The following is a 26921-nucleotide window of genomic DNA, read 5'->3' as shown; positions in this document are numbered from 1 at the left end:
AGCTGAGGTTTACCTGTTATTGACTTCTCTCCAATGCATGCAGAAGTTTCTGAAAAGTGTTTCCTCCTCAGATTTCTGTGCCTCAGAAGTAAGAAGTGCACTGAATCTAATCTCTCTGGGGTTGGGGGAGATAAGGAAATTGGAAATGCTCTTGTAAGCTCTCATACTTTTATAGAAAGAAATCTGATGTTAAATATTGAAGCCAAGGAAAAATTCATTTCACTAAGCTAAGAAGGAATGCACTAAAATGTTAGGAAAACAACCAAAACCCAAACCAAAAGAAAACCAGCCAAATGAAACAAAAATCGACCAACCAAACAAACAAAAAAACCCAAACAAACAAAACCTAACAAGTGTAATTTAAACAAATCAGTCTTGGAAAAGCTGTAAAAATATTTGAAAAGATCTGAAAAAGCCTGATGTCAAGGAAGAATTCTTTTCAATAATCTAAGGGAAAATTCACTAGGATGAAATGTGCTAAGAAAAAAAAAAATGCCCTTAACCCAATGGAATTTAAACAAACTGATTTTTGAAAAAGCTATTCCACCTCAATTGCTCAGCAAGTTTTCTTTGAGAAAGTGCAAGTTCAATAGTTCCATTTGTCTGACTTTCTGCTATAAAAAAAAAAAAAAGCATTAAACTGAAATATTTTTCTTTTGATAAAACCTTCATTGCTTTCTACATTTGTTACAAAGAGCTGAAACACAATAACAACTGCCTTCATCCTGCACAAGTCACCTTGAGAGGTACAATCTAACCCTGAATTTATTTATGGTGACTATCAAGTATGACTATGAAAGGGATATATAGTATGGAGAATGAATATGAAATACATTTTAGTTCAAGCAGCACATTATTATATAACCTGCCCTTTGTTATACAGCCTCTTGTAAGCTGATAGAAGGTTGTAAGAACAAAAAGGGAGGTACCTTAAGTACAGGAAGGTTCTGTAAAAGTCAACTGCAACAAGAGTTCCCTGTTAAAGTCCTATTAAGTACAGCCACTTCTTCCAAAACCTCAGCAGCATGGCTTCTGAATAAATAGCACATCTAAGTATTAATCTTTTGGGGAAGGAAAAGACATAGAAGAGGAGAGAGCAACTCACAAAACCAGATGGTTTTGCATGAAATTTAAAGTATCTGCATTTCTCTTTTCTCGTGAGTGCCCATGTCAGAGGGAAACATGCCCAGGTGAGAGCTACACCTCTGCACCATCATCTGCCTGGGGAAAGAAGAGATGAAATCAAGGGTTCACTTATTCAGAGATTTCAACAGGATGTGAGTTGCCATAAAAGTCAGTGATACATTTTCACAAACAAATAATTATTTTAAATTATTCACAAATAATACAGGTACTGTTATTCATATTCTGCTGCGCTGGGTGTGAGATAACTTTGAATTATTCCCTAATTATCTAACTGATGTCAATTCCCTAGACGGACTTTCTGACTCACAATGAGGAAAATATACCATGAAATGAAAATACAACTCTCATCCCCCATTAAATTTATTGAAATCCACGTGCCTGTTAAATACTTTTATGATTTAAAGGGAATTGTACAGTTGCATGAGCAGGTAGAACGGAAAAGTTACACATTTTTTAAAAAAAAGTTCTAAATATCAGTGACGATTGCTTTTAAAATAATCCTTAAAGCATCAATGGTCCCTCTCATAAAAGACTTTTCTCTCTTATTTTGGTTATAGGTGCTTCCTATAAATGAGAAACTTTGTTTTCATGCTTGTGTATATGATATGGTTTGTGCAATCTCCATTTTTAATCCTGATTTAACACTTTACTGAAATGGCCATGTTTCTGACTTGACAAGAAAAATGTTTGTTGCACTTTTTACTGAATTACTTTTTAAAACAAATGTATCAATAAATCATGTTCCGTTATGCAGTCAGATTTTCTGAAGTGCGAAAGAAAATTAAAAGCTTTGATTCTTTAAAGGTAGGTAGGACTAGGAGGCAATCCAGATTAGAAATAATAATATTTTACAGGGTTTTGCCTTTAAAATCAATTCCAAGTGTTTAAACATACAAATAATATACCATATTTCTAAACAACTTGTTTGTAACTTGCTACGAAAATAGTGTGAGTCATCTTCTGAAGTATTCTCCTTGGATGATTTCCTCCCCTTCCAACTATTTCCCAATTAAAGTAATTATTTTCTTAGCTTCTTTGCACATTTTCCTTTTCTTTGGTTCCCTATGGTACTATATCATGCATTAGATGTTATTTCCATAGCTTTTTACTCTTTCATTTAAACCATTTTCATTTTTGTTTTGTAGGGAATTCACTGAGATATCATTTGAGTGGGAGGTTAAACAGACATCCAGGTTATTTCACAGCCTCAACATCACATATTTTAAAAGCTTTTATGCAAAAAGGCAAAATGCAAACCATAATGGTTCCTGAAGGGTAGATAGTGTCTTCAGGCTTAACTGTTAGCATGGTTCTTTGATTAGGTAGATCGAAGTAAATTCTTGGTACAATTCCTATGCAAATGTCATTGTCTTTCCTGTGATGAGACCACACTATGGACCACTGCAGCAGGAGGGCAGAGCAATGGCCTCACCTTCACAGCATGCCATCCTGCTTCCATTGGCGCTGCAATTAGGCTTGCAAATGAGCAGGTCAGAGAGCACAGAGACAATCATGGACCTTCCCTTCCTGCTGGACAGCTGTACCATGAGAACACAATCAGCATGGCACTTGTCTTCCTCAACCAGCTTTCAGTGGTTCAGTAACTATATACCAAACCAAATAAATTGTCATAGATCTCCAGGACCTCACAAGATGTGGGACAGAGAGCAACTAAGCTTTGCTCTCATACAGTGGGTCCCACAGGGTGCCGGTTGATGTTGAAGGGAACCAGAGAACCCGAAGGGGAAAACCAAAGTCACACAGACCAGACCTGCCCTCCCATTCCACCTGGGCAGGAGAACTGGTTCATTCTCCATTAATTTGAGCAGCATTACTTAAGGAAAGTAAGCACCATAAGAGCAAGTGAACAAATCAGACCTGAAATGAGTACCAGAGGGGTTTGCCTCAAGAGAATCCTGCTCTCCATTCGGTTCACTATGAGTGTCCCTTAAATGCAGACATACCTAGTGCCTTCCTCCAGAGAGGATTCTGGTCACTTGTCAGAGGCTGAAATGACTCCATGACAGGGAGCCTTTGAAGTTCAGCAGGGTGGGAATGCAACCCATACCAGCCCTCTTCAACTGCACTCTAGGAGAGCTTGCTGTGCATTTCAGCAGAAGCCTGAGCTGGTGAGGTGAAGGACTGGTATTATACTTAATAACGTTTGATTTGATTTTTTCCTTAAATGAGATATAACATGTAGAGAATTCCATGTAAGAACATCACATAGATCATAACTTCAGCTGCTCACTGTGTCAAAAAAAAATGCTTACCTGCCTGTGCAACTCCAGCCTCTTTGGTTGTTTGCAGTATAATGTTGTATTTAATTACAAAATCAAATGCTATGGTTTTCCTTAAGGAATAGATACAAAGCAGACTTTATTTTCTGAATGTTAATTTCTTCTAATGCAAGTATGTAACTCTGATATGCAGTAACCCATTACCCCACTGAAGAAATCTTTAGGTGGTCTGAGCCTTTTGTTTCAGATTTTATATATGGTCTACATTTTAGAAAATGTAATCAATAAGTGAAATTGCAAATTAAATCATTAATCAATGTGAATAATATGTGTATCATATATTAATCAGAGATTCAAAACTTGCAAGTATCCTTCACTATTGATCAAAATAAATTCTGATGAAGGAGACTTAGAAATGTTCTGAAGAGCAGTATTTAATCTGTGATTGCATCACATACCACAATGAAAATAAAAAAAAAAATTGTTACTGGGAAATTTAATTGCATGCAAATATATAATAGTCAACTGGTTCTTGAGCAGGTGTAAGGCATGCAGGTATAATTATTACCATGAGAAATCAAATGCCAACATCCATAAAAAATAAATGTCAGAAGTAATTCTCATATGTGGAAAGGGAATAGTTTATCCATCTCTATAAGAAAAACCCATGTAACATAAACAAGTAGAAATTCTGATCGAGATCTGCAATAGGAGTTAGCGGGGAAAGTAATAGTTGAGATATACTTCTTGTCATAACCTAAATACACTACTAAAATCAACAAAATATCACTCAAATTCTCACTTAATTATGGTTGTTCCTTTAGCACTGACGTTCACTATTTCAACAGTGAAATAATTAAAACAGTATTGATATGTGCATCATACTCACTAGCCTTGAAAGATCATTTGTTGCCAATATTAGAACTTGACAACAAAGCAACTATATTTCAGGCATAATACTTAAACTTCAGTAACAAGTGTAATGTGTGAGTAGTGAAAAAGGCAATAATCTAAAGTAGTCACCTCTTTATGACATTATAGTACACTCAGAATAAATGGAAATCATCTGATTGCCATTAATGCTCTACAAGAGCAAATGGATAATTTGGAAATTTTCATGGTGAAAATGGAGAATGACTAGGAGGTGAAACAATCATTTGGTTGTAGGATCATAACATCAAAAGGATGATTTAATGTAATTTTAGACTAATAAATATAAGAAATCAAAGTATAATAAGAGACCCAGTCATTGAAAATAAGTGTAATAGTATAATAAGAAAAATGGAAAATAATGTAATAACAGATCCAGTCAAGGAAAAGAAACTGCTAACAACATGAAACATGTGAAGCCGCCTCACACACTTCTTTTTTCTGTGATGGACAAAATAATTCTCCCTAACACCACCAAAATCAGGTGTAGCTGAAATTCTAGTCTGTGTCCCATCATGTTTGTATTGTTCCTAAGATCTACAACTTTCTAATAACTTTTGTAGGTACTTTTTAATAAGTTCTTCCTTGCCTTACAACCTGCAATATTTAGTTCCATTTGAGTCACAGTAGTGTTGTACTGCACAAATCTCAGTTTGCTCTTCTTTTATTATTTCCTCTTTCCCATTTTGTAAGCACTATACACAGTTAAAAATATGTATCTGTAGCCTAGCAGAGGAAGCAAACCTCTTATGTGAATGACTTAAATGATCTTAATTGGAGTAGAAATTAAATGATTAACTGATTAGTCCACAAGACACTAAAATGAGCTTCATACCTTGCAGGAATCAGGCCAGGATTGACCCAAGGATTCAAACTGCAACAGAGCAGGCAAAGCTGAAAGCTATGGGTTCACAGCAACACTAATCTCTCCCCTCACCTTTGGATGCTCATACCCATTTCTTCCTTTTGGCCAGCAATTGCTCTCTGTTTTAGCTCAGCTGATCAAACCAAGTAGCTAATCTGGCCAAAAATAAATAAAATAAGCATTTAGCATTGCTACCAGTAGTAGCATTTCAACATTTTGTACTGTTATAGCTATGCAGATTAGGAAACTTACTCATTCATGTAACAGTTCAGTTCAAGAAGTGCTAGCCGTTCTGCTTTAGGTATCTTAAGATGTGATCCCAGCAACACATTTTAGTTATTCACAAGTTAAAACACAAATGCAATTGCCATAAAGCCAGAGCTTAGGCCCACAGTTTATGCAGGACATTTCCCTAGTAATGCATGGTTCATTAACATCAGGTATAACTCATATCCCCTGTTCAGTGTGTATCAGGTTTTTTTTGTTGGAATACATTTTACCTTTATAAGATACTCATGACTTGCTTAAAAACATAAACTTGCATAACAAAATCCAGGCTGTATCATATTTATAGATTATGACTGTTGCTTCTAATGAAACACACATGGATTTTAATTGGATTACAACTGTTACAAAGTATATTAAATTCTGTTTTCTGAGCCAATTGTCATTGCATATGCTTTGTTTGCAGTGTGATCAGAAAGCAGACACTAAAGGCTGTGGAAGGGTAGCAAATTGGTCAGGTTTGGCAAAATAGCAATGAGCATGTGTTAACTCAAATTGTGCTGAATCCTTTGCCTTTGGTCATACCCAATGCTCCCCTCATATCAGGCTCCTCATTTTCTGAAAGAGAAAGCAAATCACTAGCTAGATTATAATGATCCGTGTTTGTTCCCATACAGAAATAGACTATATTCCCTCTGTTGGGCTCAACAATTTCTTTCAGTGTTTTAGAATGTGAAGATTGAAATATATGCATGCATACTGGCATTTATGTCTACCACCATAAGCCTTCCTACCTTCGTTTTTTTGGTTGGTCGGTGGGGTTTTTTGTTTTGTTTTTGTTTGTTTTTTTGTTTGTTTGTTTGTTTAATCTAGGCTGTTCTTAACTTACCATGTAATTCACCAAGAACCAAATTCTGAACTTTTCAGATTAGCTAGATCACTTTAAGGGCACCAGAAAGCCAGATGAGTCATATACTGCCTCAGGCACAATTGTAAGGCTAGATATATCTTTGGGAGTTTGATAAATTAAGTTCTCCATGTATCTATAGGCTCCTTTTTAGAAATATAGGTATTCATTTCTTTTTGAAATAGATTTATATTCAAGTCAATCTATTTCTAGAATTAAAGGGCTATCATTGTGACTTGTAACTTACTCACACTTTCTTTATATAGCCTGTATTGGTAGTGGAACCTGAAGAAAACCTGGCTGCTATTCTTACAGATTTTTGGTTTGAACATGAAAAGGGCAGAAGCACTTGGCAGCCATGTGTTATAGAGAATGCCATTGTTGGTGTCAGATTGCCCCATAGTCTACCCTAGCAAGGAATTTTTGGTGGAGCTGCATAATCAAGAGGCCAAAATTATCTCCTCTGACCACAAGGAGAGATCTTCAGAGCTGGAATATTCTGTGTATCAATTTGTGCCCTTTGCCTCTTGTCCTTTCACTGGATATCACTGACAGAAGTCTAGTCTGGTTTTCTTTACTCCCTCATATATGGATGCACATAGATAAGATGCTCCCGGAGCTTTCTCTTTTCCAAGCTGACTAGTCCCAGCTTTCTCTGCCTTTCCTCATGTTTCAAAATCTCCAGGCCCTTAGCCATCTTTGTGGCATTTCACAGGACTTGCCACAGTGTGTTCATGTCCTCTTGTACTACAGGGGAGCCCAGCACTAAACACAGTATTCCAAACACAGTATCACCAGTGCTGAGTAGCAGCAAGACCTGTTGGCAATGCTCTTCCTATTGCAACCCAAAAGGCCTTCTTTGCCACAACAGCACACAGCTGGTTTAGTTTCTTGTCTACCAGGACCCCAAGGTACCACTCTGCAGATCTGCTTTCCAGTCTGCACTGGTGCATGGACTTATTCTTCTTGCATTTCCTTTTATTGAACTTCATGAGGTTCCTCTCTGCCTATTTCTCTAACTTGTCAAGGCTCTTTTGAAGGGTAACACAACCCACTCCTCCCAGTTTTGTATTGCCTGTGAGCTTGCTGATGGTGCACTTCATCACACCAGTGCAGTCATTATTCAACATTTTAAAACAGTATTTGCCCCAGTATCTACCCCTGGGTAAAAAACTAGTGATTGACTTCTAAGTGAACTTTGAGCAACTGATCACAATACTCTGAGCCTGGTAGTTCAGACACTTTTCAGGCCACCCCACCTACATTTTATCAGTTTGTCTAATCAGATTTTATAGGAGATAGTGTCAAAAGCTTTACTGAAATCTGATAAAATCTAGTGTTCTCCCCTTGTCCACAAAGCTAGTTGTCTAATCATGGAAGAGTATCAGGTAGGTCAAGCATGATTTCCCCTTCATAAATCAATGCTCACCATGCCCGATCACCACCTTGTTATTCAGACATCTGAAAATGCTTTCCAGGATTATTTGCTCCATTACCTTCCCAAGAATCCAGGTAAAGATGACTGGCCTGTAGCTCACCAGACCTGCCTTCTTGCCCTCTTTGAAGGTAGGAGTAATATCTGCTTTCTTCTAGTCCTCAGAAACTACTTCTTATGACTGTGATTTTTTTCCAAGGTAATTAAGAGTGGCCTCAAGGTGAGATTAGGCAACATTTTTGGGTGCATCTCATCAGAACCTGAAGACTTCTGTATGTCCTGTTTCTTTAAATGTTCCCTACCTGATCCTCTATCAAGGCTCAGTCTTCTTTGTTCAACTTTCCCACTGGACTCAGCAGCATGGGATTCCTGAAGGTAGATCTTACCAACACAAAGAAGGCACTGAGTACCTTGGCATTCTTTATGTGCTTGGTCACCAGGGTCCCATTCAACAGTGGGCCCATGTTTTCCCTGGTCTTCCTTTTGCTGATGATACCTCCTTAACTTTGCCTTCCATGTCTGTCATTAGATTTGTCTCCTGGTGGACTTTTGTTTTCTCATTACTCCCTGCATACTCAGACAATGTCTCTATATTCCTTCCAGGTCACCTCTCTCTGCTTCTAGCTCCTGTATGCTTCCTTTTTATACTTGAGTTTAGCCAGGACCAACTTGTTCATCCATGCAGGCTTCCTGCTGCCTTGGCTCAACTTTTTGCATACTGAGTAGGACTTTTCTCTAGCTTAGAGAAAGAGATCCTTGAAAATCAACCAGATGCCCTGGACCCTTTTTCTATCCAGCAACATCTACCAAGGAACTCTTTCAAGCAAATCTCTCAGCAGCCTGGGTCTGAGGATGGAGTTCGCACTGTGGGGAGATCAAGAGTCAGGGCCTGCTCTTCTGAAATCCAGGGATGTAATCCTGCTTTTTGCCTTGTTCCCTCCTCTCAGGATCCTGAACACCACCATCTCATGGTCAGTGCACCCAAAGCTTGCACATTCTTCTTTGAGAGTGTGAGGTAGAGTGGTGAGTCTTCCCTGGTTGGCTCCTCCATCACCTGTGTCAGGAAGTTGTCCTCCATGCACCCTAGAAGCCGCCTGTACTGCTTTGGGGTTTTTCCACCTTTTTTTCCCTGATGTCTCTCGGTGTGAACTGTGAAGGTACTCTTTGGTAAATGGTACGGTGACCAGATGGGTCTAGTCTTTGATATTCCCAGTACCTCCTGGACACTGGCTCATTACTGGACACTTGTTCTACTTTATTAATTCTGTCAGACTTCTTTTCGTAAAAATAGAAACATTGACCACCATGCACAGCCTACATTAAAAGCAGTTGAACTCTATAATGCAGCATGAAACATGGTTTGACTCTAAACTCTCATCACTGTCATTTCTGCAAACGCTAACCTGTTTAGTGTCAGGTGGCTGTGATAGAAAGGAAGAACACAAAGGGCTTTTAAAGGAAAATACGTTCCATCAGAACGGTATAACAGCAATATGCCACGCCACAACTTAAGAGAACTTTCACTGCCAAGTCTGACTATCTCAAAATATTCGCAATTGACTTGGGGGGGAAGGGTGAGGACTGCAGCCCTGAAATAAGCTGCTCTGCCCAAACAGTAATCTTCATAAAACTCAGTCACATTCCTTATACTTGCCAATCATGTCCAGCATTAGCCAAAAATTATGCTAGTCTTTGGAAAGTGGAAGAGACATTCACATCCTTCCTCTTTAATAATTTACGCCAAGATCTCAAAATATCTACAAAGAAATTGAAAGCAGAGTTGCTTTCAATATTTAAAACGTTATGAATATTCATCCTTCACTTTCACTATGGCTCCTGTCCACCACAAAGGCAAAGACAACAGTTCAAAATGTTTTCAGTGCTGTATCTAGTTAAATACTTCTCCCATATGATTTGCAAGTCTGTAAATATTACCTAGGTCCCCTGTTTACTTCATATCTGTACATAAAGCATGCTGTTGAAAAACAAATCCTCATCCATTAAAACCTGATTTTTGGATTAAGTTTCCTGAAAAAATGTACTATGTTATAGACCATTTTCTGCATTGCTATTAATCCTTCAGCATTCAATGAAATCCTCTTTAATGCTGGTGGAATATTCAAAGAAAAAAATAATTATAACTAAAGAAAAACTCTTTCCAATGGAACAACAGGAATCTTTGCACAGTTGGTAATAAGAGAACACTAAAAGCATATTTTGCCCTCCAAGCATATTCTGTCTGCATATATTTTTGCATCCATGAAGAAGGAAATGTATAAAGAGACAAGCAGAACAGACTGCTTCTTCACCAATAACTTCATCCTTATTTTTATCTTGACATTATTTTGTTGCCTTGCTTTATATTAAACATTGTCTCTGCAAAGGAAGAAATTTTTTAAAAAGTCAAATTCACCCGGTGGCTCCAGGAGGTGTTATTTGCAGTGTCCTAATAAATCAGTAAATTAGATACATAAGAAATGTACTGGTCATACAGCTGAGAATGGACCCTGTCCAACATCACTCAACAGCTACTGATTTACATTTCCAGAGAAAGCAGGGAGCAATGCCCAAATGGCACAAACACACACCTATAAGGGTCTTTGAAGAACCACATCTAGCCTTTCGCTGGTATCATCCCAGTGTGAATCCCTTGTTTCATGGAGTCAGCCAAACTCTCAGCACCTGTGTTGGTTTTGAAGCAGTGGCAAAGAAATGGCAAGTTATGAAGTGGCAATAAGAATAAGGTCCCATGTTGCCCAATGTATTTCTCAGTGTGCATTGTACTTCTGTGCTGTTCATAGCCTATTCCCTGGGAACAATGTTGGTGACAGTGTTGTAGTAGAAGTAGAGTTCACTAAGAATGTTGTACTTCAACATCAGTCTCTAAAGTAGGAATACAGGCTCTTTGGGACCTCAGGATCAAGACTAATTAATTATGTAAGGTGTGCTATGCAAAAAATGCTGGGCCATTAGCAGAAAGGCAATCCCTCACTCAACTTGTGCCGATCTGTAGATGAAGCGTACATCCTAATGCATGATAGATTTAGAGACATGCTGTAAATAGCGATTTGACCTGAAGAACATAAGTGAACTTTCTTCGACATTTTATGAGAGCTGGAAGGAGGCTGTGTTCTCTGACAAATATTCCAACACCTGGGAATATATTTGTTGGTATTTGTTGGTACCTTTGACACTCAGAGTTTACAAGCCTGAAATTCAAGATTCAGCATCTAATATAATTTGAACTACAAGCAACACAGTATCTTGAACTATATAAGGTATGCCATGGAGCTCTTAAGGAGATGCTAGCCAAGGGCAACAAGGAACAAAAGAGTTTACAGCTGTGTTTCTGAATTGAAGGCTGTTACTGATGCAGACACCAGGCAACTAACTGGTGTAGCTTATCCTGCCAGTAGTTGTTTGAAGGCAAAGCACAAGCAGGAACTGTAATCCACTGCCTTGAGACCACAACTGCAATTACCCAGCCCTGCATTTACAGGTTCCCATCTTCCTGCAGGGAGGTACTGGCACTGAAGCACAGGGCTTTCCAGATCAAAAGGCTGTGCAAGCAATGCAGGCCCCTTTCCCTAAGGGAGCACACTGCCTGCCTGTAAATCCCCCACATATTTTCAGCACCTATTATGGGAGGAATCCTGCTACTACAGGGCTTCTCACGCAAGAGGCTCCAATGCTGACAGGGCAGACAGTTATCTACGAAGCATCACACTTCTGTTCCATCATAGAGGCATGCCACTGTTTGAGCTGAGGGTTGCAGCTGCCGAAGCTACAATACTCCATAGTCAAGTACCCAGACGCTTTTAAAATTTAAAAATTAAGTAAGTCTATCACCCACATTGTAACCCTTACCTCATCACCAATGGTAGTCAATGTATAAAAGGGAGGGCTTTCCTCACCTGATATAGTATTTTGTGTCACCTCGGTACCTGTGGGAAATTTACTGTGGGAAAGCAAGTAGAAAAATCGGCTAGTTTGATTATGTGAGGATATTCAATAGCAAGGCTCTTCTACTGCATCTTCTGAACTGACAGAAGTCATTGCATATACATGCAGAGAATATTATCCTCATTCATGGAGGCTGGCAGAATTTGTTATCCCCCAGCCCAGATATCTATTTTGGGATACAAGCAAGTAGGATCTAAGCAGTGATCATGCAAGGAAAACCCAAGGAAAGCCACCCTTATGGTGTCACCTGGGCCCACATGTTAGCATTTTCAATCCAAATTAGCAATAAGGACAAACCACTTAGAGCTATAGCTTGGACTATATACCTTGGAACACTCGTCTCAGAAGTCTAAAGTGATAGAGCAAGTAGTAACAGGCACAATTTGCAACATGGGAAATTCTAATCAAATACAAATAAATGTTTTTATGCTGTGAGGGTGGTGACAGGGGAGCAGAGACCCAGGGATGCTGTGTGATCTCCATCCTTGGAGATGCTCAACGCTTGATTGGACAAGGATGCCCACAGCTTAATGTAATGTGGCTGTATTCGAGCAGCGGATTTGACAGGATGACCTCCAGAGATCCTTTCCAATGCAAATCATTACAACTCTACTATATATAAATATCTATTTTTGTCATAAATTGCTCACACATAGTCCTGGCATTCCCAGGTATTCCAGCCCAGATATAAGGAAACCCAAATCCCTTCTGATAAGCAAAATTACTTCCATCTTCCATAAAGAATGTTTATGTATTTATAATGAGAAGCTGCAGCTATACAGGAAGACAAAGGGCCATCTCTGAAATAGTTATAGCCTTTTCACAGAAAGACTTAGAACCTAGAGCACTTATTTTAAAACAAACAAACAATACAAAACAAACAAAAAAAAATAAAACAAACCCACACCCTACTATCAGTATACACATTTGGGGTTGTTTCTGAGTAAGCTTTGTTACCCAGTCTACTCCTATTGATGAACCAAGCTGTCTAGTGTTTCTTACATTCCACATCAGCTGATGGTTAGTGTATACCTTCCAGCAATATGTTTTATAACCTTCTAAAAACATAAAACATTGACATGTGGAATTTGAATACATGAGGACATTCTCACCATATAAGTAGAAAACCCTCTTCAACTCTCACCATGCTAAGGAATATTTCCAAAATATTGTTTGCTTTCTTTGGGAAATTCCATCCTCAATAAAAACACACCTCCATAGCGGCTGTAATGGATTGCTTTAAAACAAGTAAACAAAAACAAATAAAAACCCACACACAAATCCTGAGAGAAAAGCTATGAGGGGAATCAAACATTTGTTCTGTCAAAGCATTAAAAACAAATATACAAAGTGTGCTATATTTAAATTAACTTTAATAAGAAGTACAAAAAGATAATGTTAAGCAATATTTTGCATGTGATTAATAAATATTCTTCAACAGCAAGCAGTGACACATTCAAACATAAATCCAGTTATTTCTTTTACATTTTAGAAAAGTAACAACTTTTTCCAGTTAAAACAAGGTCACAAATTACAGAATATTATTATCCTCTTTAATTATTTATAACTATGAAACCTACTAAATAAGTGAACTGTCACCCAGAAGATTTTATATGATGCTAATGTTCAAGGTTAAGTATACTTATATTTATCATGCAGTTTCTTACTGTGCATATTTGACTGGTGTTTAGTTTTCTTTAAAATTATTGGTTCCATTCTTCCTGTTTCCTTATTTCTTTTTAATATACTGGAAGCATCTATTTTCAAACTCTTATACATTTTCATGCCCAAGTGACTCACTAAAGTAGATTTGTCATCCAACCCAGCTGAGAAATTGCTAACAATGTCTGAATCAGACTCCATATTATCTTTACTATTTTTTTTTTTAATCAAGTATAACAAGATTTAGTGTAATCACTTCAATTAATATTAAAGTGCCTTCCCAATGTTTCCTAATAAAGTGACTATTCAGAGGGCAGAGGGTGAAGAGGTGCCGTTTGGGAACTGATTTTTTAACAGTTTATAGATACGGTGCATATTGTACATATGTATTCTAATAGATGTAAAGTACTACATTGCATTCCGTGCTAATGCAAAGCTACAGTAGCCTATAAACTGATAAATTCAGCCAAAATGAACATCTAATAAAGAATATCAAAAGCAACTGATCAAAGCAATATCTTGTTCATTCTCTATTTCCATCCATCCTCAATAGCATAGATAGTTGGATGAAGTACTGGCAAACAAATATAATACTTCAACCTGTGGAAGCTCACCTCATTGAATATTAGATAAATGAAAGCACTCAGTGCAATCATTAACAACCTTGAGCACATAAAGACACACTCCAGGTCACTTAATCAAGTGAAGTATTCACAACATTATATAAGGAATTAAAATTTTAAATGAAAAATATAACTTTTAAATCATCCAAAAATAAAAAATATCTTCATATATCTTTATGTAGACATCAACACTAGAGAAAGAGTATATATCATCTTGCATATTTTAAAACATCCTCCAAATTCCTTTTTGTGAGTGTTATCACCTACTCCTAACACACAGCACTTTCACAGTATTCTTAAAAGGCATTAATATATAGCAGGAAAGAAAGAGATATCAAGTCCTTCATTTCAGTATGGTTGGCTCTTCCTTTAGGGGCTCATTTTCATGGATTAAAGAACTAAGCAACTTAGGTGTACTCTCCTTCTGTAAAAAATCCTTACTGACTTCAGTGACATAGATGAATATCCTGAGGATGCTAACTAGTTTTATTTTAAATTCAGTGCAAATTTTGCACTGATCTCAGAGAAGTCAAGCCCTCAAAGTTTAGCTTCTTCCAGTAAGAAACAATCACAGACTCCAAAACATGAGTTCAAGGATTCACCTAGAAAGACCTGAAGCTGAAAAATTAAATAGTTTAGATAAAAAACTCATGTGATTAACATCTGCCTTTAATTGAAATAAATTATTGAGCCTTCAGCTTCTACTACTAAAGGTCTAAAGTGACAAATCACTCACTGATTCTCAAATGGCTGCAATTAATAATTGGATTCAGAATAGGATTAATAGTTCTGGTTGTCAGGGAGTTTTGGTTATCTACAGAAATGAGGCAGAGGACATCTCCTTGACTAAAAGAAAATAGTAAATAAAAGAAGGTAACGTTAAAGAGATACTTAAAGTTATATGACAAACTGACAGCATTCTAGCAGAAGGTACACTGTCCCTGGGAAGAGGTGGAAGGAATCCTAAAACTGTGTTTTCTGAAGAACCACTCACTTTACTGGAGGCTGAAATATGAGCTTTCACATAAATTCACTTAATTACTTAAACGTTTTGAAGTATTTAAGACAAATACTTTATTTATGACACCAAATCATACCACACTCACACATTAAATTTAGATTTCTTTAGACACTTGTACATTTATCATGCTGTTTGTTTTTTTCTTTTTAAATGAAGCTGTTAAGCTGTCTTGGCTTATTTTCAGAAGTTTTCTTCCTCTGCTTTAAAACCCATTGCATTGCTTTCTAAATTTTAGCATTATGTGTCTACACATAATGGGGTATAGACTGATGTTAGCTTCATATCCATACTGAAATCATCTTTCATGCAAATTTGTTAGGAATGGAAATGTTCAGAAGCATGGACTTCATCTATTTTGTGAAAGGCCAAAGCAACAATTTGTGCAGCCCTACGCTTTCAGAATAGGAATGAGAGGTATGGAGGACGGACGCTGACTATCTGTGCTTAAGTGAAAGTTACACCTCTTAAGGAAACACAACCTGGAATTAACAAAGTTCTACTTAATTCCTGAAGCTTCTTTCCCCCCTCCACCCTAGATGGCCCGTGCTACAGGAAGCACACAACATCGCAAGGTTTTCACAGAGTAGTCAGCAGAAGCGTTTTAGTTTGAAAGGCACAACTCATGTCCCTCAATTTCTGCAGAATTATGCAAGAAATATTCCAATTCTACATGCTCTAAAAGTTACTTTCCTATAATTCATATATAGTAACGAAGGCTCAGAACTGAAGCTGAAACAAAAACACACATTACCTCCTTCAAAGGCCTCTTCCTCATTCTGCTGACAGGGTAACAAAGCCATTTTCTTCTTCTCTTTCCCCCTTTCCTCCCCCATACATCCCTACCTCCTCACAGCTGCTTCTGGTTGCTTTCAGGAAGGCTGTTCATGGTCATTGCATTTTAAAGTCACACCACTGCATGTGTTATCTATAATTGCTGGGAAGGGAGGGTGATTCAGTAAGGCTTCTTTTTGATGTCTCATGAAGCTCTCTCCCATGACTATAGAGGCAGACTAGCTCCATAACTTAGCATAATGTTTGGTGGTATGAGTAGTCTCCCAAGTTAAAGCTCCTATCTCAGAACATCTACCATAATATTTTTTTTAAGATGCTCCACAAAGCAGCAGTTACAAGTTAAATTAACCCAGACACGAAGGTGAAGATAATTTCATTGGCTACAACATAATTGAGAAGTTTGGAAGCCACTCTTTTTAAAGCAATCTGTTAAGAAGTCTCCAGCAGGCAACCCTGGCTGATAAACCCTGCTGATCTCTATATTCTTCATGCTGATTTATAAATTACTGTTAAATTACTGACCACATGCATCCAGAAGTACGTGCTCCAGTACTACACTGGAAACCTGTTTCATAAACCTTGTTCGGAATTATGGTAATTCCAATCCAAGTTTACCACAGTGTTATATCATTGTATTTATTATACTCATTTCTTAAGTCACACAAAATATGACACCCTGACCCAATAAAAATTGGAAAAATAAATTAGATTAACATGTTAAGCAAAGCAAAAATTTCACTGGTGGACTCCATGTGCAAGTCTTCAATAGCAAAGCAACTTGTGTTTGCTCACTCATGCTCTCTCTTCCCACTTTAAGTATTTAAGATCAGCAAGTTTTATGCAAATTAAAAGAAACTTCTAGATATTCAGGACATTTGTGAGACCAGCTTTAAAATCCCAGACACAGATTCTATACTGTTAAAAGGAAAGAAGGTCTAACTCTTGTATTCTGGTGTTCCTTGTGTAATGCTTGCATTCAGTTAAATGTTTACATTCAAATTCACTTATCCAGTTGTTAGTTTCACAAATTTGCAACTTATGTGTAGACAGTTTACTCACTAGAAATGTTTCAGTAGAGAAACAATAAAGCAGACTCCTTCCTCCCACAGAAAGAGTTTGCTTCAACACAGACCAACCGTACTAAATGTAAAAGTGACACTTTTCTGGAGTGTATTCACTCAAAAGCCTTGCTGATGTCCACAATAACTGCTCATGGATATTTAAAATGTATTGGGTTTCAATAAGTGTATTTATCTATTATGCTTATTTTTTTGTATTTGTGTGTCATGACCGTACTTTTAGCATGTGAAAAACACCTGGTGTTTTTTTTTTTTGTCTGACTCTAAGCATAACACAAGAGTAGAGAAAATGGTCAATGGATGGAAAAATAGTTGTACCAAATAAAAGCAGTAGCAGCAGAGCTGACTAACAAGGGACATCATTTGCCTTCTCGTGCAAACTGAAGATACACTGTTTGCATGCAGCTCTGAATTATACAGATGTTATCTTCCAGTGAAGAAGTCTTGTTGGAGGAGACTTGTACTGTTAAAAACATTTGAGGGGTCCCATTCATGGATAAGGATGCAAAATCCTTCCTTATCGAGTAATCCAACATAGCTCTGAGCACACTCATGTTGGTAGTCGGGAGAGTTCTGACTATACAGTGTCATGCATGGAGCAATACACAACATTGTTTAAACATTTTAAAGGGTTTTGAGGACCTGGGATGTGGCCAAGGGTGAAACACAAACCTCTGTTTCTCATATCTGAGACTAGTGAGGTTCAGAGACTCCCTAAATCTTGCTGATGCAAAGAGAAAGTAAGAACTCCCACTAGGTCACAGGAAGGAAACCTCAGCTACAGAAAACATCATCAAGCTACTCAAGTCCAAGAGCAGTTTAGCATGGGCCTCCATTAAACTATACAGCCAGAGCCCTTTGCCAAAAACAGAGTTAAAAGTAAAGGGTTTTTTTCTACAGTTCTAATATTTACAATTATTTGTACATATGTACATATATATATATTAATTCATACCTAGACAATGTGACATTAAAGGGATAATTTATAATTTACAAATGAAACATTTTAAAAATGTATAATTATACCATGAAAAAACCTTTTTTTTATTGCTTGCCTTCCAGCCTTATGCTCATAATCACACTATTGCACACACCTCCATGTTACATGGAAGATCAACATTTATATATAAATATATATGAAAATAAGGATATTTCAATTTTAATGTTCTGAGTAAAGTGCTCATTTTTTAACTACTGTTGATGAGGACGGTTTAATCTCACAGTTTAAGAAGAGGGACTTCAAGGGATACGCACTTTGTCAATGCTTCTCCCTTTCATTTATAACTTATGCAATGTCTTTATTTTACTGATGTCAACTCTGTCTTAGCTATTAATTCTATTCATAATATGCATTTGTGACCTTGGCATCTATACTGTCACACAAAGTACAAACAGAATCACATTGAAAGCAAAGAAAAAGCAAGAAAATAAACCAGCAAATAAAAGCAGTGTTTCTCTGTGTTTTTAGCACATTTCCATGTCTTAAGATATTCTTTTATTTGATTTTAGAAATATTTGTACAACTTTGTTAAACTCTGAACATACCTATTTTATGCACTATACTCAAGTACTGTACAAAACTGCAATAAATGACACTATACGACTACATATGTCTCTACTAGAAGACATCATCATAAAGGTGTATCTTTTTTTAAAGGTCAACTAATAACTGCTAATGTATGTGTGAATCAAAATATTTTTGATTGGCCAAGTATACTAAAATCTAAATACAATAAGCAATTATTACTTATGTCATGATTTACCAGGCCTTTAGGGGCATAAAGAATCTTTGCAAAGGCTCAGATGAAAAACAATTTTACTGATCAGTATTAAATGTTCATATAAAATTGCAAATGGCAGCTCCAATTTTGTTATATTTGTGTATACGAAATACAGCTGATACCTACAGATGATGCATGACCTTTTATTAAAAAAATAACATCCAAATCTTAGCAAAACCATTTCTAGTATACAAAGTTTTTGTAAAGTTATGTCAGCGAAATGTAAAGTTGCAATTTACAAAAGCAGCAGTAAATTTTATTGTATGGACAATATCCTGAACTCAAATAATGTTTCTTGTTTCCCTTGAAAAGAATGCTTTGTGGGAGAAATACAGGTAAATATTTTAATGGCAGGTTTTAGGGTAACATTAAGCAAGGAAAAATAATGTATTCTATTAGCGATATACTTAACCCTGAAAAAATTCTGAGTGCTTTTTTGAACCTGAAAATAATCCAACTTTGCCAAACCAGACAACTTGGGTTAGCAACATGAAAAAAAAAAAAAAAAAGGGAAAAGAATGAGTTTCACTGGTGGAAGTTGGTTGATATTGGAAAATTCATTAATACTTGCTTTTCCCTGAAATCAATTAGAAGAGTTTATTAACAACTTCAAACAGGATAGAAGTAAGAAACTTGTGGCTTTTGCCATAGAGTAGTCTTTACTACCTCTTCAGCCTAACTAGTATCCAGAATGTTTGTCAACATTAGAACCGTATGACCTCCGTATTCTGTTATGTACATGGGAACTGCTATTGTATGAAACAATTGCACCTTTTTAAAAAAATCACTTTTCTAAATGACAGTTTCTTTCATTAAAGTAGAATTAGTTACTTTATAGAAAAATATTTTAACTTTAAATTAAAAAAATACTGTTCCTAAATAATTATGTAGGATCATATCTTCATTTCATTGTATGGAGAGAATATAATTCTGTATATTTGAATCCTAGTTTAACAGAACTCCCCTGGGTATAACTTTTGAACAGCTGGCTATATTTGCCATGAGTGCCATCTGTTTACAGACCCATGAATTTACACTGTGTCCCTCCTTTGGAGATACACAGATATCTATATACACTCTGTACATAATGGTTCACAGATTAGCAGTTATTAGTCGTACTGTACATAGCAAACAACCTATCTGATTAGAATGATGCTTTAAGTCCTCAGTGCAATTCAACTTTTAGGTTGATGGCGCAAAGCCCAGTAAGACAGGCTCCCTGTTTAAATATGTAGCCCAATAGACTAAATTAAAAGTACCAAATAAGACTGGAAACACTATTCTAGACATTCTGTCAATTTTGCTGACACTGTTGAATGTCTTCTTTGCTTCCTGTGGCTTCGCTTCTGGTTTTGCCTTGTTGGGTTCTGCAGTTGTAGCGCTCTTGGAGATGGTTGGTAGCACTGAGTCCTTGGTAATATTTGGAGCATAGTTGGCAACAGCCACTGCATAGGCATTGTTTTTCTTAATGACAGACGCTTTTTCTTTTTTCTATTGGAAGACAGCATGAAGTTAAATATGTAAGGTGTACTTCCAGAATAGTCTTAATAAAACATCATTTCAAATGTAAAAGAAACATATTAGTATATGTGAGCATGTTAAAATAAATACCAGGAATACCATGCTAATAAATTCAAATATAAAGAAAGATATTCCAGTCTATCCAAAAAGAAGGTACAGGTAACATAAGAATGCTCTAAAAACATGGACTTTTGAACCATCAAATGCCCTGCTGAAGCTATATGAGGAAGAGTTTTTTACTGCAATTGTAAGGATAACTGCAAAAGAGTTGGTCTTTCTCTAGCTGCTTTGTTATCTGGCTCCCTACAACAGAACTGCAAGATTTTTAAAATGTTCTCTGTTAATAGAACTAGGAGTGAATGGGTGGACTAGGAAAAAAGATTACCCAGCATTGTGATAAAATGAAAACTAGGCCATCTTTCCTACGTAAATCTAGCATCACTATTTATTTGAACATCTCATAACATACCACCAATAAATAAAGGAATTTCAGTAATGGTCTGCATTTTTAAGTGATTCTAGAGAAATATGTGTGTGTGTTTACATGTGTATATACACAGACACACACACACAGAAGTCAGAAAGAGATTGCAATTAAGAGAAAGGAGGACTCCAGCATGGTAGCTGCAGAAGTGAGCTGAGAACTAGCCCAAGAACTAGCTCTGCTTTTCAGAAGTTATTGTTTAAAAAATGCATAACAGTGAAGAAAGTGGGGTTTAGAACCTAAAAAATAAAAGAAGATAAGAATGGTGGGATGGCATGACAAGAATTTAATGAAGTTCAGCAAAGGGAAATTTAAGTCCTGCACCTGGGGAGGAATAACCCCATCCACCAATACAGGTTATGGCTAATGGGCTGGAAAGCAGCTTTGCAGAAAAAGCCCTCGCGGTCCTGGTGGACACCAAGTTGAACACAAGCCAGCAATATGCCTTCACAGCAATGAAGGCAAATAGCCTTTTGGGCTGCATTACAAAGAGTACTGCCAGCAGACTGAGGGAGGTGATCGTTCCCATCGACTCAGCCCTGGCGAGACACATCCACAATGTTGGATTCAATCCTGGGCTCCCCAGTTCAAGAGAAACGTGGACATAATGGAGCAAGTCAAGCAAAGGACCACAAAGATGATTAAAGGCCTGAAGCATGTGAAATATGAAAGGCTGAGAGAGCTGGGACTGTTCAGCCCAGAGAAGGCTCATGGGGGAATCTGATCAATGTATATAAATATCTGGTGGGAGAGAGGAAAAGAGACCAGACCAGACTCTTCTCAGTGATATCCAGTGGAAGAACAAGAGGAAATGGGCACAATACAAAATATATTCCACTTAAACATACAAAAAAATGTATTTTACTATGAGCATGACTGAGCACTGAAACAGGTTGCCCAGAGAGGCTGTGGAGTCTCCATCCTTGGAGATACTAAAAAACTGTCTGGACCTGACCCTGAGCACTGTCCTTAGCTGGCCCTGTTTGGAGTAGAGGGGTTAAATTCAGTGATCTCCAGAGGTTCCTTCCAACATCAGCAGTTCTGTGTTTTTACAGGTTTGTGGAATCTTTCAAATGGCTGAAGTTTAGCCAATGGCAGTCCAATGGGGAGGCTATGTCTATAGATATATACAGGGATGTATAGCTAATGAGTATAGGCTTGAGTTCTTAGACCTGTACGTACACAGACCAGCTCTGCAATAAGACTGTAATGCTACAAACTGATTCACTGTTTTGCAGCAATCCTAAACTAAGGAACTTCTAATAACCTACAGGAAAGAATGGAAGGATTTCAGTTTCTCAGGAAGCAAGTCTCTCCATAGACTCATATAAGAAATCATTATCTGTTGTATTGGTTTGGTTTGATTTTCAATCTAATGGAAGTGGCACAAGTGAGAGAATTCTTGTGACATCTCTCATACCAGTGCATTCAATTTTTTTACTTCCACTGGGAGTCATCTACCCAATTTCCAATTTTGGTTTTAAATTAGCTCCAATTCAATATTTATCAGAGCCATCTACAAATCTTGATAAGATCTTCATGGTAAGATATTGTGTCCCAAATACCTTGTCTCAGGAAATGGTGTCACATAAAAAGAAAATCAGGGATTGGTGGGAATTCAGCATTGTTCCTTATTGACTAGAGTATGAAAAAGGACTGAAGAAACATGTAGCTTGTTCCTGCACCTGCTTTTCTCTGAGACAAATTCCATGTTGACAGCATTTAGATAGGAATTTCCATTTAACGTGAACACAGATAAATGTCACTGAGAAAACATTTTTCTCTTTAATTGATGAAGAATAATCCTGTCTTTAGCTCCGCAGAAGCATTCAACAAAAATAAGAGCAAATTACCAAATCAAATTATTAAATACTCTAACAGATCTATAATTCCTTCCTTTCAGACACAGTATGTTTTTAAAAGCTATCTGTAATGCCATGAATAAGAACTGCCTAATAAGGATGAACCATATTTTTATATGAGAAATTTAGCTTTTTGTTAAGTCAGTTTGAAGCAAATAGAGAACTGGACTTTTGAATGGTATATAAAACTTCAAATGGAATGGTTAAATTTTTCATTCCTAGGGGAGGAACACTGCCTAGCTGTTAGACAGCTGCCACTCCTAAGGTCATGAAACGACACTGTTATATTAATTTAAAGGAACAGCCAAAGGATCATTGGAGAGTTTTCCATACATTATTGCAATGCCAGGGCAAAGTGCCAGTCTGAAAAGCTTCACTCATGACATGCCGATAAACTTGCAGCGATTTGATAACTACTTCTAGCATGAGGGAACAGATCCTGAAGCTATGGAGAGTTCAGGCCCTTCCAGAACCCACAGGGGATTATAAACAATGTACTGATTTCCTCTAATTCTCCTCTATCATTCACTGAACATTTCGCTTCTTCATGCATTGTGCTTTATATGTGCTAAGAAATCATCAGTTAATTAAACTTTGCTTCACATCTACTGTTATCATCTAGAAAGCAAATCATATTCTATCCTGTTTTAAGGAAAAGCACAGAAATGAGAGTATTCTTTGTTAGAAGAAATCCTTTCCCATTGGTAGAATCAGGGACCGGGGAGAGGTTGAAATTCTATAATATACTAAGTCAGTCAAAATAATAAGTCAGCTTTAACATTTGTTCTGGATTATTAAAATGATAAACAGTAAAGCCTGACACAAACTTAGGCCTATGACCAGTTCATTTTGTTCACAAAATAAGAAGTTCTATCAGGTCAAAATATCTTCATGCTATCACACCTATGCTACTATTAATACCAGAAAATTAAGGCATGACTGTGCTTGTGCACACTCAGAGCATCATACATTATAGGTGAAGAAGTACTCGGAATTTTGTAAAACTGCTATTTAAATTAGTTTAAAAATAATGCCTACATATCATAAAGGATAGGTTTCAAAATACTGAAAACATTCAGAATTTCTAGGTTTTGTTATTAATAGTTTTTACATATGTCAGCATTCAGTTGTTTTTCTGATATTTAGTTACTAGGTGCTAGGGAACAGATTAACACCAGGAGAATTAATATACATATATCCTTCTGTAATCCTTTTCTTATTTCCAATTCAAATGGATTAAATAATAAAAAAGTAATCAAACAATACATTTTGCATTATTTTTTCTGAGTAACCAGATAAACAGTTGTATCTGAGGAGTCAAGAAACAAATCACACAGTTCCAACATAAAAAAACAATGTGCTTGGTAACTAAATCTGGATTATTGAAACCAAGTGAGACCAGCTACATCAGGGCAGATATATTTTTGTTCAGGAGAGAAAATACATCTACATTCTTTTGATTTAAAGCATCATATATATTTTTTTATGTAGCAAATTTTATATAAAATTATTTTATCAACAATATATTACAGCTGTTTTAGTGCAATTGACTGGAAAGAGGGCTCTTCCCTTAGGACTTACCTTATCATTCACTACACTTTTTCCATCCCAGGCCCATCCTCGTTTTGTAAAATAGTTTACAGTTGCGAATTCAATTAATGCAGAGAATACAAATGCATAACAAACAGCAATAAACCAATCCATAGCTGTTGCATATGCTACTTTGGGGAGTGAATTTCGAGCACTGATGCTCAGTGTTGTCATTGTCAACACAGTTGTTACTCCTGCAAGGGGACAAAAAAACAGATCATCAGTTTTACTTGGATTTTAAATGTTAATAAAAGTACAAACAAAAAAAGTATTATGGCTTGTTTAGGAAACACAATGGAAAATTTGCTTATCTAAGTTGCTGACAAACTGCCAGAATCATATTAAAGGCTGCAACTAGAGTTTTCTTTGAAATATTTTAGTTCAATTTTGTTGTCTGAACTTCCTTTTTTAAATCAACTTAAGATTTTACTTATAGGAGATAGATAATATTTTATTTTATTGGTTAGCAACCAGGACAGGTAAGGCACGAAATTGACAATTCCTTAATGGAATCATAATATTTTGTAGCATTTCAGTAATAATGATTAACACGTTAATGGTTGGTGGCTTGATTCACTGCAGTGGCTGCAGGTCTGGCACCCATCTTTACTGACAATATCACACAAATTTACCTTTATTATTAGAATAAATGACTTTCTTTTTCACCAGTAGCTGTGTCACTAACCATCCAGTGATGGCTGAAGACACAAACAGGGTAAGTTTTCATTCAGGTGTGTATTTTTTCTAGAACAGTATATTGATTTCAAATGCCAGATTATAACCATATATTATGTGTCAGAAAACAAGACTTGATGATCTGGAAAGATTGTTTTTTCACTGTGGCAGTTATTAAAAGCACTTTACAATACTTTGTACATAATGAAGTCCCAGCAGGAAGCCAGGAATTATATTCCAAAAAATCAGAAAAAATTATACACGGGAGGAAGAGAAGAACATTTTTCTGAATCAGCTTTAGCAAGCAGAAACCCACAGCCACAAATGCAGCATCCATTCCTTAAGTAAATCAGTTCTCCCACCTCAGGCTGAATCACACTTAGGCAAACTAAACTATTCCCTTTGTGGCACACCATTAGATATGTCTCCAGAATGAAAAGCAACACAAAGTGATATACTTAGCACAGATCAGCAAACCTACACTCCACTATGACAGGCAAAGGAGATGCCATGGCAGAAATATTAGTAACAGCACATCACAGCTTCAACAGCTACACACTCATGAAATTATTGTAAGAGGATTTCCACCAGAAAGTCAAGTCACTCTCCCAATGCCAGATCCTCCAACTGTCAGCAATCTGTCACCTGGGTTCTGCAAGATCAGCCTAGCCCAGATTTTCATTTTGCTACAAGAAAAGCATTCTTAACCACTGTGTGAGAGAGAAGAGAGGCAGCAATTACACCTACTCAGACCTCTTCAGACTTGGCAATTTCCACCTCTCCTGTAAAGAATCTCCATTTCTGAGGGTGCTACAAAGGGTGACAGAGCAAACCTAAGTGGACTCGGCCTCAGTGCTCTTCTCTTTTGATGAGCTTCCAAAGGCCCAGGCAGCAGGGAAGACACGCACAGAAACATCCTGCTGGGTCACACAGTACCCAGACACCATAACAAACATAATTCTCTAATTGCTATTTTTCAGCCTCCATAAATTAAAGAAGTGGATTTGGTCTGGAATCAGCCATGACACTGTTGGGATCTACTAGCATATAGAATGAAAAGGAAGCAGCTATCATACTGTATTGTATGAAAATGTGTAGACAATTTATTTTGTAAATAACTTATTCTCTCCTAACACTTACACAACATATGGCTTAATTATTTTCAGCACCTCAGGGAAAAGGCAGTCTATCTTACACTTAAAATTATTACATGCAAATTTTAACACTGGTCCTGAGCTGCAGATAAATCATTTTAATTATAAAGAAGTATCAGTAAAGTGATTGTTTCTCAGAGATAAGGTGACCTTATCCACATGTAAATATATACAGTTGCTAAGGTACTCTTCTATTTAAGTCCTACCTTTTAGAATAAACTAATCTTCCAGAAGCCCCATTGGCTTTTTCAGAAATCTAATTTAGGATCAACTGCTGACCTTTTCTAGTCTCAATTAAAACATAATGAATTTACATCTTGTATCTTGCTACCCATTGACAATTTCTCTAAAAAGTTCAGCAAGCCACACCAATTTGTGACCCAAATGCTAATCAAACAGCACATTGTCAAACAGTTGCCAATGCACTTTCATTTATTCCTTCACTCCATAAATTCAGTGATGTCCAAGCTACCACAGTAATTTAACCTGAACTGAGTGGTAAAAATTGGACAGAAAATTTAATCCATGATACCTGTCAGTTTAGGAATTGCTAGTATTCTTACACTTGCTCACTCAGCCTGGTCCAAAACCTGAATAGATTTAGAAATACAAATAAAATAGAAGAAAGAAAAGACTCTTGTCCCTTTAACAGAGATACAGATTAATACTTCATTTTATCACTCCAAGAGTAAACTCTTGGAGGTCTAAACAAAAGCTTAAGAATTCTGGAGATAGTACAATTTTAAACTTTTATACTATAACATTTGGCTACACAATGTACTGTTTCTTTTCACTTACACATATGTATCATTTGAGAATACAATGCCAAAGGAGTGTACATTGCTCAGACACTGGGAGGTAAGTCCGAACAACCATTGGGAGAAAGATTGTAGAAAATAACTCAAGTGCTCTGTCTAACCTTCTTACTAAAAGAACAACACAAAAGACCTTAAATAGCATGAGAGA

General features: G+C 36.8%; 1 protein-coding gene across 1 annotated transcript in view; it reads right to left on the bottom strand.

Annotated features, from left to right (window-relative positions):
• Window positions 1-17672: 17672 nt before the first annotated feature.
• GABRA2 (gamma-aminobutyric acid type A receptor subunit alpha2) overlaps window positions 17673-26921 on the bottom strand; it is a 56245-nt gene continuing 46996 nt past the window's right edge. The window contains exons 8-9 of the mRNA XM_082051021.1: window positions 24118-24320; window positions 17673-20160 (exon numbers count right to left, since the gene is read on the bottom strand). Of these exons, the coding sequence (XP_081907147.1) occupies window positions 19852-20160; window positions 24118-24320 (512 nt within the window). The 3' untranslated portion in view covers window positions 17673-19851. The remainder of the gene's footprint in view (window positions 20161-24117; window positions 24321-26921) is intronic.

Source organism: Streptopelia decaocto (genome assembly GCF_964273445.1).
Source record: "Streptopelia decaocto genome assembly, chromosome: 4".
In the NCBI taxonomy this organism is placed as follows: Eukaryota; Metazoa; Chordata; class Aves; order Columbiformes; family Columbidae; genus Streptopelia; species Streptopelia decaocto.
The sequence above is the reverse complement of the archived record's forward strand: the minus strand, read 5'-3'. Positions and strand labels throughout refer to the sequence as shown.